This window comes from Elgaria multicarinata, chromosome 9 (assembly GCF_023053635.1).
Source record: "Elgaria multicarinata webbii isolate HBS135686 ecotype San Diego chromosome 9, rElgMul1.1.pri, whole genome shotgun sequence".
Classification (NCBI taxonomy): domain Eukaryota; kingdom Metazoa; phylum Chordata; class Lepidosauria; order Squamata; family Anguidae; genus Elgaria; species Elgaria multicarinata.
The window spans coordinates 93,253,669-93,266,946 of record NC_086179.1 but is presented as its reverse complement, the minus strand read 5'-3'; the positions used below and the strand labels follow the sequence as shown (position 1 = coordinate 93,266,946).

Sequence of the window (13,278 nt, the reverse complement as noted above, 5' to 3'; positions counted from 1 at the left end):
AGGAGTAGAAAACTAAAGGGACAATTGGGTCTCTCACTGTTTCAGCCTCTACGTTTTGGAATCCTCTTCAGCATAAACACTGCAGGATGGAACAGATGTTTATCGTCAAATATAGTGGAAATCTAGTCTAGCAAAACAAACAATTCCAGCTAGTCCTTGGGTAAGGCATCTCACCCCAACTACAGCAGGACAACGTGCCCCAGTTCTGTCTACCAGCCATGAAGGGTTTGTTCACAGCAGAAATTCCTACGCCCCTTTTCGCCCTTTCCTTTTGCTCCAAGACTTGCAAAATTACCCCGAAAAGGTTACTAGCCTGCAAAACATTTTATCGGTTTGGTTTTTTTATAAGTAGGGCTGATGGAGGACGGTGAGAGAGTGCGTGTTCCCTTTTCTGCCAGCCTCTCTTATGTGTAAAAAGCAGGCTAGTGCTGGGGAACATGGGCGGGAGGGTGCTGTTGCACCATGTCCTGCTTGTTCATCCCTGGCCGATGGCTGGTTGGCCACTGTGTGAGCAGAGGGCTGGACTAGATGGACCCTTGGTCTGATCCAGCATCAGGGCACTTCTGATGTTCTTATGACATTTTGCAGGCTAGAAATGCAACAGACAGGCAGAGGAGGCAGATCCGTGGCTCCTTCCCCAGCCTGCTGGGTTTCTATTCCAGATATGCAGGAGGGACCTTTGCTTCCTGCACATTCGGTGCAGAATTGCAGCAAGGTACAGAAGGAACACAGAGCGCTCTGTCCCTTTGCTGCCGGCCTGCTCTGCCTTTGTAAACCGCCCAGAGAGCTTCGGCTATGGGGTGATATATTAATGTAAATAATAATAATAATAATAATAATAATAATAATAATAATAATAATAATACAGAAACCCAGCAGAATTGCAGCGTTTGGAAGGAATGCTCCTTTCCTTCTCTGCTGGCTCTCTTGCTTTTGATGATGGATGCCCAGGAGGGCATGACAATGTCATCCTGGGGAAGGAGGGATGGAGTATCTGTGTCTTCTCTGGCAGTCCACTCAGTTTCTATACTGGGTGGGGAGAGAGGCAAAGCACCCTCCTCTACATCCAGCCTAGAAAGGCAGCGGGCTGTAAGAGGAGAGGCGAAGCACGCTACCCCATTTGCCAACCGTCCACTCTCTTGCTGGCATGAAATTCCTTGTTACTTGCGTTATCTGTAACTCTGTGCTGGTTCTCAGCCCAAATCATCAGCATCCCTTCACTTAAATGTCCCCAAGCTTTATAAATTGCCCAAACGGTGAAGTTATTACAAAGAAAAATACTGCCATACAAACTACAAGCAACTTTCCAAAACCGTTCCAGACATTTTATAAATGCAAGTGCTTTGCAAAAAGTCCCCCCTGTTTCAGACAATGTTGTTACTTCAAATAAAGGTGCAAGTTCATTTCAGCTGTTCATTGTTCTTTCTTCGTTCTTTTTTAAATGGGAGTACAACATATTGTTAACCTGATGTCAAAACAATTGTTCTTTTTTAACCTGAGTACAACATACTATTAACCTGATGTCAGAACAATTGGCCCAGAAAGAGCAACCTTGCAGGAAAACTCTCTGCCCTTGAAGGCCAGAACACACCTTGCAGTTGCCATGGAGATTTCTCCCCGTGGTGAACGAAACCTAGTCTGGCAATAATATTTACAAGGACTCAGTGCATCGCATTGTGAACTTCTTATACCCTTATTTCATGTTCCCAATAGTCACTGGGTGGTGGTGGTGGGGACTAGGGCTGTGCTCCACTCCAATTTGGATCGCGAATCCAGAGCGGAGCGACCCGATCCGCCTCCACCGAAGGCAGATCTGAATCGGGTCGGGGGAGCTGCGGATCGAGGCGAAGTGGTTTGCCTCCATCCAGAGCTTCGAATGCAGGAAAGTTGGGGGGGAGGGGGGCTTACCTGGCTCTGCCGCCGCAGTCCGTGCAGCGACGGTGGCGGAGCCAGGTAAGGGAGCAGAGGGTCCGTTGCGGTCCGTCGCAGGCTTCAACTGAGGCCTCAGTTAAAGCCTGCGACGGACCGTGACGGACGCAGGTAAGTGGGGGGAGGGGGTCTTACCTGGCTCAGCTGCCACAGTCTGTGCAGTGACAGCAGCAGAGCCAGGTAAGGGGGCAGGGGGGAGGGGGGCTTACCTGTGTCCGTCGCGGTCGGTCGCAGGCTTCAACTGAGGCCTTGGCCTCAGTTGAAGCCTGCGACGGACCACGACAGACACAGGTAAGTGGGGGGCTTACGGGGCTCAGCCGCTGCAGTCCGTGCAGCGACGGCGGCGGAGCCAGGTAAGGGGGCAGGGGGGAGAGGGGCTTATTCGCCCCCCATTTTGTCCCCCTTCCCCACTTACCTGCCTCCGCTATCTGCCGTGGAGGCAAGTAAGTAGGGAAGGGGGGCAAATTCTCGACCTGCCCCTCCGGATCTTGCTCCGTGGAGCGGGAGAGGGTCAGATCGACCTAAAGCGGTTCAGAGTGTGTGTGTCTGTGCACAGCCCTAGTGAGGACTTAATTCTCAACACCATAGTACAGCAGGCATGTTAAATATTCATGCAATACAGACAAACTTGATCAACCCTTGCAAAGGCAACCACTATGAAAGGAAGCCCAATCAGGTGCACTGGCTGCCTATTCGCTACCGGGCCAGGTTTAAGGTTCTTGTACTTGTGTACAAAGCCCTAAACAGCTTGGGACCAGGATACCGGAGAGAGCGCCTTCTCCCTTACCAACCTGCCCGGACACTGAGGTCATCCGAGGGTCTTCTCCTGGTGGTTCCACATAGATCCATCCTCCAATTGGAATCCACCAGGGGAAGAGCCTTCAGCGTGGTGGTGCCCCTCCTGTGGAATTCCCTGCCTCTGGAGGTCAGGCAGGCGCCAACCTTGTACTCTTTTCGGCACCTCCTGAAAACATCTTTATTCCAAGAAGCCTTTCCTTAATATGCAGCCTTGAATCTCTGTTTTTACTTCTTTTAAATTTTGTTTTAACTGTTTTATTCTGTTTTTATTTTCATTTTATCTTGTACACTGCTCCAAAATTTTTCAATGGGGAGTGGTATATAAATACTCTAAATAAATAAATAAATAAATAAATAAATGGGAGTTTTTACCAGCTACTATGTGGCCTAAGCTAATTCCTTGGGGGCAGTGGGGGCTGCGTTCACTTCTTGCTTATGCCACTCTATATGCTGTCATTTATACTAATGGCACTGTATAAATCAGCCTTCTCCAGCCTCGTGCCCTCTGGATGTTTTGAGAACAACTCCCAGAATTCCTCACCATTGGCCATGTTGGCTAGGTGCTGACGTGAGCTGGTCCAAAACATCTGAGTCTATAAATCAATAAAACACTAAAATGTAGAGAGCACGAATGAAACAAGAACCTCCAGTAATGAATACATCTTGGAATAGGTCTGTAATCTCTGGTTATTGTACTCACCTGACTCCTTCATTGAGACTGTAAAGCTCGTGTTCTGCAAGGCCTTTTCGTTGAAACACTGCTATTACTCCATTATGGATACTGAAAGAAAGGGGTTAGGAAAGAGGTTGTTTAATCATCATCATCATCATCCTTCAATGACAAAGTCACTTCCCCAACAGGACAGGGGTGAGAAAGCCTCTGATTGTAGAAAGCATGACAACAGCAAAATCAGGCTGCTTGACAGACCGGAAGTAGATCTTTGGGAGAGAGTCTGTTCTCTGTACAGGCTTTCATCTCCTATCTAGGAATACTTGAGGGGCAGGGGGGTGGCAAGCTGCATCCCACCTCTCTCTCTCTCTGGAGTTGCTCAATATTATTGTTTCAGTTTATCTATGGTGACCAGATGAAAAGGAGGACAGGGCTCCTGTATCTTTAACAGTTGTATTGAAAATGGAATTTCAGCAGGTGTCATTTGTATATATGGAGAACCTGGGGAAATTTCCTCTTCATCCAACAGTTAAAGCTGCAGGTGCCCTGCCCTCTTTTAAATCTGGTCACTCTAGTATAGCTGCAGTATAGCTCCTGCAGCTTTAACTGTTGTGATGAAGAGGAAATTTCACAATGTGTGACATGCATACAAATGACACCTGCTGAAATTCCCTTTTCTATGCAACTGTTAAAGATACAGGAGCCCTGTCCTCCTTTTCATATGGTCACCCTAAGTTTATCTCTCTCTCCCTCTCCCCACTCTTCTTTTACTTCCCTTCTGAACCGTTACTATTTCCTGGACCTCAGCAGCAGCTGCTCCTAAGACCATCTGCAGCCATTACACTTTATCCTAATAATGTATTCCTTCCAAATACCTCCCCAGTAAACAAGCTCCTGCCATTTTATTCCAGTATCAGGTTAACAACAGTAAGCTTTGTTTTAGAAACTGATTAACTTTGGATGGGAAATGGTTCAATGGGACTTCTTTTGGAGCAGACATGAATATGATTGTAGTTCCTAATATTTGTGTTTTCTAAGGGAAGTGGGAAACCACCAGCGGAAGAAAGTATGAGATTTTGGAAGCAGGAATAGATCCCGAGGTGGGGGGTGCACTTACATGTTAAGATTGACTATATTTGTTATGATAGGATAGGTTATAGCTAATATTTACACAATATATATGTATTCAACATTTATTTAAAATGTATGTAGTATGTTGTGTTGTTGTTTCTTTTTTGTATGATGTTTTAATTTCTGGTAAATAATTTTTTTAAAAAAAAAAATGAATATGATTGTATTTTTTGTGTCTACCTCTTCAGCCTTCTTCTGTTCCCTAGCCACACTTGGAACTTGGCAACTCTCTCTCTCTTTCTCTTTCCCTTTCCACACCTGAAAAGGGGAGCAGGGAGAGAAATACCAATTCCTGTTGTTTTGGGTTGTGAAGAGGAGCTGCTGCAGGGAAATAAGAATAATCTGAAGTGGATTTCTTCGATAGAGAGGGAAAGACCTGGTTTTGAAAACAGATGCTTGCTGTGCTATGCTGCCATAACACAACACGTGTTTCGCACAGTGGGGGGAAACAAACCCGCATCATCAGCCCTGAGATCATACAGCACACCTTAAAGGGGCATAAAACATAATGCAGGCAGGACTTTTGTACGTCTATCTGCACATGCAAAAGTGAGAAGTGGGGAAAACATTATGCCTTTCTCCACACACACCCTTGGGACTTTGCCATCGTAATAAGCTGTTTTCCAGGGTTGAAATCCCAAAATGTGCAGAGAGAAGTAGCAGGAATGCTTTGTTTTAAAGGGTTGTTGTGTTTGGGTGACCCTTTTCAACAATGGCAGGTTACAACAGGGCAGCCACCTGCACATCGGCTTATCACTCATCGCCAAAGCATACCTCCTGTTTCAAAGCACAGCCCTAGAAACACTGGTGAGCAGCAAAAGGCCTGACACAACAAGAGGTTCTAGTCTCATCATACCAGTTACAGGAAACTAATACTGGCAGGCAGGCTGTAGTGAGGCCATTCGCCAGCCATGCAGAAATGCACGAACACAGACCGAAATAGAAAACATGATTTGGGTTTTCTCACACACACCCGCCCCGCCCCAACTTTCAGTTGATGAGTGTTTCAAGCTGGTTAAATAGCCCTTTGTTTGAACTCTTCTCTCCGAGACACACACACAATGGAAACACAGTTCAGTGGGTTTGGGCAGGCAGGAAGACACACCACATTGACGTTAAAAAAAAAGAGATTTGCGTCTAAATGTCTCTGTACACAGCCATGCAGCTCAGGTGTAATTCACGTGATGCAGAACATGAAATGTGTTGCCATGATGTTGCTGAGATGCAAACCGTTATAACGTTGTTAGATATTTGCAGAACAATTGCTTGAAGAGAGATGGTGATGATTTACTGGTTCATTATAACTATCTTGCAACCACTCCTTGACCATCCTTGATGACAAAATTAGAATTCTCTGCCCATGCGATCCAAATTCCATTCTGAGAAAAGCCATCCTTCAACTTCTGCTTCATTTGTTACCTTGCAGAATGTTGTCCTATTATTTTGCTTGGATATTGAAGCCCTAACCTCAGACACTACATGCCTTATTCAATCACCTCTCGGATATTTCAACAGATGTTGAACTCACAGCTCTTAGCATATCACTGCCATAAGGGCTAGAAACCATCTTGTTTTTAAAAATAAATAAATAAAAATGAAAGCCATGTTTATTGGGAATCTGAATTCTGCATGCAAAACCCCATACTATACTTTTTCAGTGCTCCCTTTGACACATGGCAGATACATATCCCTGGATACTGTGATCTGAAATGTATTTCACCCCTATAATATACTTGATAAGGAGTATTTTGAAATGGGAAGAGCAGTCCTATTGGACATTAGATGCTGATCCACAAGTGATAATTTGTGCTTTTCTATAAAAACTTTTTCTATATAAGGTTTGATTCCACTGATGTAATTACACTCAGGTACCAAATAAGGTATACTGATTCTAGGTTATTCCATTTTATCCCATGCTTCTTGCAAGGAGCCCTGAGATTACACCATTTTAACTTAGGCTGAGAGATCACAACTTGCCCAAGGCTACCTGATTAGCTTCATGACTAAGCAAGGATTTGGAACTGGGTCTCCAAGTCCAAAGCGCTATCTGTTACAACAACGTACTGGTTCAATTCCTTTCTTCTTTTCTTTTTAAAACAAGCTCTTCTAAATCAGATTTATACAGATTGCCATGTTAAACACTTTACTATTGTTAAATGGAAGGGGCTGCATATAGCAGGGGCTAGCAGAGGCTGCATACGTATATCGATCATGAGACTCCCTTGTTGAAACAGCTGCACGGGCTTCCAATTTGTTTCCGGGTACAATTCAAAGTGCTGTTCGTGACCTTCAAAGCCCTGAATGGTCACAGCTCTTGAATACCAAACCATCCATCATACAACACAGGGGTGGGTTATTTATTAGCAGTACTTGAGCTTGAGACAGGGGTGGAATTCTAACTCAAAAAGAAGTCAGGCCCCCAGAGATGATACGAGACCACCACTATCGATCGACCACAATCCAGATAAGTGTACTGTGCCACAAGCACAAAACAAGAACGGGAAAAATGGAAAGCCAAGAACTCAAGTACATGGACTCATCCACAAAATATATACACGTGTGTGTGTGTGTGTGTGTGTGTAAAACATTATCAAGGAATTAATTATTTGAAAAAGAACCTTGCTGTAGTCTTTCCCCTACCACCGGTGTAGACAAGGTTGGGCATGCTGAACCAAGGGGAAGCCTAGGAGGAGTGTTGATGAGAAACAGCATGAAGTAGGGAAGGAAGGCACGCTGTTGGCCATCCCCCAATAGACGACAGAACTTCTCTCTTTCCATTAGTTGTGCTCTGACTGATACAGAGATGTATCCTCCCAAGTCAACAAGGTGAGGGCCAATAAAGGAATAAGGGGGTATGGACCCCAAATTAAGCTCATTCTATAACTTTCATACAACAACTGATTGTTTATATTGAATCAGAATAATTTCAGAATAGGATGTTTGCAGAATTACATGCAGTTTGACGCTTACCACATTCTGAAGAAATGGTGCACTAATTATGTTAATACCAAGAAGCTGAAGCAAGCAGATCTGCTGGCTGGCTCATTTGTATACCTAAGATACTTGTGATTAACATAATTTGCAAATTTCTTCTGCTGTGTTCTCTAGTGAATAACTTGCAGTCAACTGAATCTAACTAGGTATACATAAAAAAGAGCTACTGCAACTAAGGCCCTTTCTACACCTAAGGGTTATCCCAGGAAAATGGAGGGGTCGTCCCTGCCTGCTCCCAGGATCCCCTGTGTGGCATTTGGATGCACAGGGATGATCCTGGGATGATCCTGAGATATAGGGCTGGTGTAGACATGCCCCAAGGCTACTTGGCCACATCATGGGCTACTCTGGTTGGAAGGTACTGCATTACTCACTGATATCTCACAGCCACTCAGGTGGGTCTCTCACTCCCACCTTCAGCATCATACAATCTGCCAATACAGAATACCATCACCCCTAGGGGATCTGTCACAAGGGATCCATCAAAACTCCCATTTGGTTCCAACACTAAATACTGTCGATTTTTTAAAAGCCATTTTCACATCCCAATGTTTCTAATAAAGAAAATAACACAATGCAAATGCATAGCATGAAAGAGATAGGGGCATATTCTTGCAGTCCCATTAAGGGATGGGAACCAGCTTTGTGTGCCACACCACACTAGTAATAATGCCTTCTTCCAAGAATGGCGTATGGACAGGAAGATGACCTAGTTACTTCCTATGGCCCCAGCGAAGGGTAACATTAGTGTGGGAAGTAGCGTCCACCAGTCCCAAACTGCTGCTGGATAATGACCTTTACTAATACAGTATGGGGCTGTCACAGCATGAGGGTAACAGTAAGAATCAGGCCATAGCTAGACCAAAGGTTTATCCCAGGATCATCCTGGTTTCATCCCTGCCTGAGCGCTGGATGCCCTGTGTGGCACTGAGATGAACAGGTTTGACCCCAGGACAATCCTGGGATAAACCTCAGGTCTAGCTATGGCCTCAGATAGTCCAGATAGATAACAGAAAGTCCAGTCTGCTCTCAAACTCGTCTGTCTCCTTGCTGCATTCAGCCAACCTGGCCAAAGCTTGAGAAATACTGCACGTTCCAATCTAGGGGGGAATGCAAACAAACACCCTTTGTCTATCGTAATGCCTGTGTGAGATCAAGATGCTTCCATACATTTAAGCAGAAGAGGCGTTCCTGTGGGGACAGCCCTTCTCTTCTCCGGAAGCAAGCTAATTTCTTCCCGTTCTAGATATGAACGAATTTGCACAAGCCTGCAAGGAAGCAATCAGCATTTTGCGGCAAAAGATCCCTCAAAATCGGAAAATATTAGTTACTAGCAAAATTATTAGGGTTATTATTATTGCTGTTACGTATTTATTTACATAGCACAATCAAAAACAAGGCCATAATCTTGCTCCCCTAACACAAAGGGCACGGCTAGATGGGGCTACATCTCAGGGATCGTCCTGGGATTGTCCCTGTGCGTCCACATGATGCACAGGGGATCCCAGGAGCAGGGAGGGATGATCCCTCCCTTTCCCCAGGATATTGGTGTACCCTTCTATCCCGGGTTTTCCCCACGGTCTCGGGATGATCCCGAGACTGCAGGACATGTGGCCCGCCATCCCAGTTTGTCCCAGCTCCTCGCGAGTAACCGCATGGAGCCAGGAACTGGGCATAGAGCTGTGCCCAACGGGGGAGGGGGGAGCGGGAGGTTTCCCCCCCTTTTTAAAACCCTACCTTTTGCGCTGGACCGCTCCTGCGCTCAGTGTTGATAAAAAAAAATGGCGGGCATGACGTCCTCTTCGTCCTGGGACGTTGCATGCTGTGTGTAGATTGAAGGGGGAGGATCTCATGATCACCATATCGCAAGTTCCTCCCCCCTCCCTCCCTCTACGCCCTTATGGTATAGACATGCCCAGAGAGAGCTCGGTCTGAGATAGTTACCAACCTGCCATATGGCGCTGCTATCAAACGCCTCACCAGCTGACCTTTCAGCCTCCAGCAGCCTGCTCTTGCCTCAGGCTGCTTCCCCACAGGAGCAGGAGTAGTGTAGTGTGTGGGGAGCCCAGGGGATCGATAGGATCCTGCCCTTCGATGGCGAGGTACCAAAGTGATACGCTGGGCAAGGGGACAGCATGGTAGGGCAGGTTATCCCAGACCTCTGCAGCAGCTGTTTCACTCAGACCTTGCTCTCTGCATGCAGTTAAGGGGAGAGGGTCGGATTTTGGTCTACGTAACTCATGAGTAAAATGCCAGGCTATTTGCATGACGGTTCAGTTTCACCATTTTAGCCCACAACTCGTTATTGAGGTTTATATTTCCCGTCTCCCCACCTCCCTGCCTCCTTCCAAGACTACAGATTAGTCCTACCAGCAAACACGGTTTTCAAAGCCGCACAGACTCACAAAAGGAAAGATACGTTCTGCTTCCTCCTGCTTCAGACTAAGAGAGACAGCTGCCCTTTCGGCCTCACAGATCAGGCCAAAGGTCAGAAAGCCTGGAACGAAGTCTGCGCCACGGTCTTATGGTCGGTTTTCATCCCAACAATCTGAGTTTATTCCCGAGACGCCACAAAACAAGCACCTAAAGACTTCTCAAAGGAAGAAAAGAATCCAAGTTATTTTAATCCTATGCAAATATTGCGAGCTTTCATGAAACTGGAAGAGAAGTCAAATTGTGCTGATGTTTGCAGTTCGGTTGGTTTTCTTGTGTTGGCTGTGAAATGGGAAAGCTGAAGAGGCCTCGAAATTATAATGTATATGTTTACATAGCAGAAACTTGGCAGCAGTCTCTCTTTGATCTGACAGTTTCACTTTAACTTTGGAAGCAATTAACACTTAATTTTAACTTAAATTTACATTTTACCGTTCTAATTCTGTATTTTAATCTTATATCAATTTGTGCTGCGTGGTTTTATCCTGGTTGTGCTTTTTATACTGGATTTTGCATTTGTGTTTTTAGACTGTTGATTGTTTTATTATGGTTTTAATTTTTGTAAATCGCCCAGAGAGCTTTGGCTATTGGGCGGTATAAAAATGTAACAAATAAATAAATAATAAATAAATAAGTGAAATCCCTGCAGAGATCCAAAGGCTGGGCCTAATAGTGAGAGCTGCAATGAAAGAGTTCACTGCTCCCTTCCATTTCAGGCAGAGTTGGGGGTGGGGGAAGCAGACACACTTGCTCATCAAAAAGGGTAGCCAACCACCCATTATTATTATTAATAATGAATTATTATTATTTTATAATTATTATTATAAATATTATTATATTTCAGTTTAAAGTATTTTGTTGAATAACCCAGGTATTTTGAATCTGGGGTTTGCAAATAAATTCTTCTTTTGATCCCACACCCTGATCCTCCTGGCCCACCTGTAAATACCTCAAAACCCTCTAGGACCTGCCTCTGCCTCAGCAAAAACTCAGATTCTGACCCCACTCATCCCAGGTCAAAACATGGCTTTGGTTTTACCCACTGACCAAGCATTTTAAAAACCACAAGTTGGCAACCCAGAGATTTTCTCTGTTCTTTTAAGATAATTGCAAAGAAATGGGGGAGATGAAGCCGTTACAGCTTCTCTTCTGCATTTTCCCTTAAGTTCTTTTGTCTCTCTTATCCCCACCAGCCACCACCTCTCTCTCACACATACCCTCTCTCATCCCCTCCCTGCTATGGTGGACATGTCTCCAGCTGTGTCAGGCTGCTGGAGAAGGGGATGGACAAGAAAGTGTGGGTGCTGCATCTCCTGCTTCTTCACAGCAATTTAAAGCATTTCTAGGTTGCAATCAGGCAACCCTATGAGTGAAGATTCACTTTGGAAATGTGCCCTCCTTCCTGTGGCCCTGTCTTGGGCCCAAGGAAAGGGATTCCTGCAGCCTCCCACCCAATCACAAGTGATGACAATAGCTTCCACTATGAGAGCAAATTAAGAGATTCTAGGCATGGAATCACTGAGTTGGAAGGGACTTTTGAGACCATCTAGTTCAATGCAGGATGGAACGACGGCATCCTTCTGGCTGATGGCTCCACAAACCTCTGCTTACATATTTCCACCCCCTCCTGAAGCAGTTGGTTCTGCATGCAGGAATGTCTTGCACCAAAATCAGCACATGTTCAGCAGCCGTTTGGGGGGCAGATCTAACTTCCTTCACCTCTCAGGCTCAATGAAACGATTACATAATAACCTATAAGCCAAAGCCAAACCAAGGTAATCACCTTTGGTGCAGGCCCTGTTTGACACACAGGAAGTAAGAAGGTTAAGCATCTTCTGGCATGCAGTGAGATGTGTCAGTCTGCCAGTAAAAGAAGACGTTGGATGCAATCAAGACTGCATTAGGTATTACAGGCCTCTGACTTCCTGACCAGACTGACCTTAAGCCAAATGTCTCTAGTCTTTTGCTAAAAAGCTTACAGGATGATGGAAGTTTCTGTCAGGCGTCCAAGGCCTGTTGCCTGTTATACTTACAGTTTGCTTTAAGATGGAGACGTGATTTGTCAAGAGAGATTATGCTATGGCTTCCAGGAAAACTATTGCCCTGGCAACAAATGGGGCGGAACTACACTACTGCTTTAAAGCGCTTTATAACAGTTTTGACAGCTGTATATGGAGTGTGTCCTGGGCCCCAACAGTTGTCAAAACTGTTATAAAGTGCTTTAAACCAGTAGTGTAGATCCTGCCATGGTGAAACTACTGGCTAAGAAACTGGGACATTTCCTGGGAAACCACCGATGCCTTAGCTAGACCTAAGGTTTATCCCGGGATTGTCCCGGGGTCGCCCCTGTTCATGTAAATGACACATAGGATATCCCAGGAGCAGGCAGGGACAATCCCGGGATAAACCTTAGGTCTCTCTAAGGCCCAAGTTGCCTGTTAAGAAAGATGTTTCTCTCAACTTTTGAACTATGGTTCAAAATGAAGATGGTTTGGTCAATAATGTGGGCGCTTTCCTAAGTGTATTTGCTAATAATTGTTTTCTGAGTGCAGTTTGTTTCCTGTAAAGTAACAATTGTAATTTTAATGTATAACCTGAAAGCTGACTCATGTGTTCCACCAACAGTATATAATCTGGTGGCAGAAATGTTAAAACATGCATTGCTTTTCTCCGTAATGTAACCCTGTGAATAAACCTGGCCCTACTTTATCTGTGTGTGTGCCTGCGTTTCATAAGGAAGTAGGTCAAACCCTTAGTTTAGCAGAAGTGATTGATCCTTTCCTTTCCTTACAGATTTCGGGTGTAATGTGTACACTTTCCTTTTCACAGCAACCTAACAAAGGTAAATGCTATTTGGGGCCGTATTAATAGAAGTATAGCTTCCAAATCGCGTGAGGTACTGGTTCCTCTCTATTCGGCCCTGGTTAGGCCTCATCTAGAGTATTGTGTCCAGTTCTGGGCTCCACAATTCAAGAAGGACGCAGACAAGCTGGAGCATGTTCAGAGGAGGGCAACCAGGATGATCAGGGGTCTGGAAACAAAGCCATAGGAAGAGAGACTGAAAGAACTGGGCATGTTTAGCCTGGAGAAGAGAAGACTGAGGGGAGACATGATAACAAAAGGTTGTCACACAGAGGAGGGCCAGGATCTCTTCTCGATCCTCCCAGAGTGCAGGACACGGAATAACGGTCTCAAGTTAAAGGAAGCCAGATTCCAGCTGGACATCAGAAAAAACCTCCTGATTGTTAGAGCGGTACAACAATGGAACCAGTTACCTAGGGAGATTGTGGGCTCTCCCACACTAGAGGCATTCAAGAGGCAGC

General features: G+C 45.2%; 1 protein-coding gene across 2 annotated transcripts in view; it reads right to left on the bottom strand.

The window, feature by feature from the left end:
* PRR5 (proline rich 5) overlaps positions 1-13,278 on the bottom strand; it is a 79,744-nt gene that overhangs the window by 33,251 nt on the left and 33,215 nt on the right. For both annotated transcript variants that reach the window (XM_063134339.1, XM_063134341.1), the window contains one exon: positions 3,428-3,508. In XM_063134339.1, the coding sequence (XP_062990409.1) occupies positions 3,428-3,508 (81 nt within the window). The remainder of the gene's footprint in view (positions 1-3,427; positions 3,509-13,278) is intronic.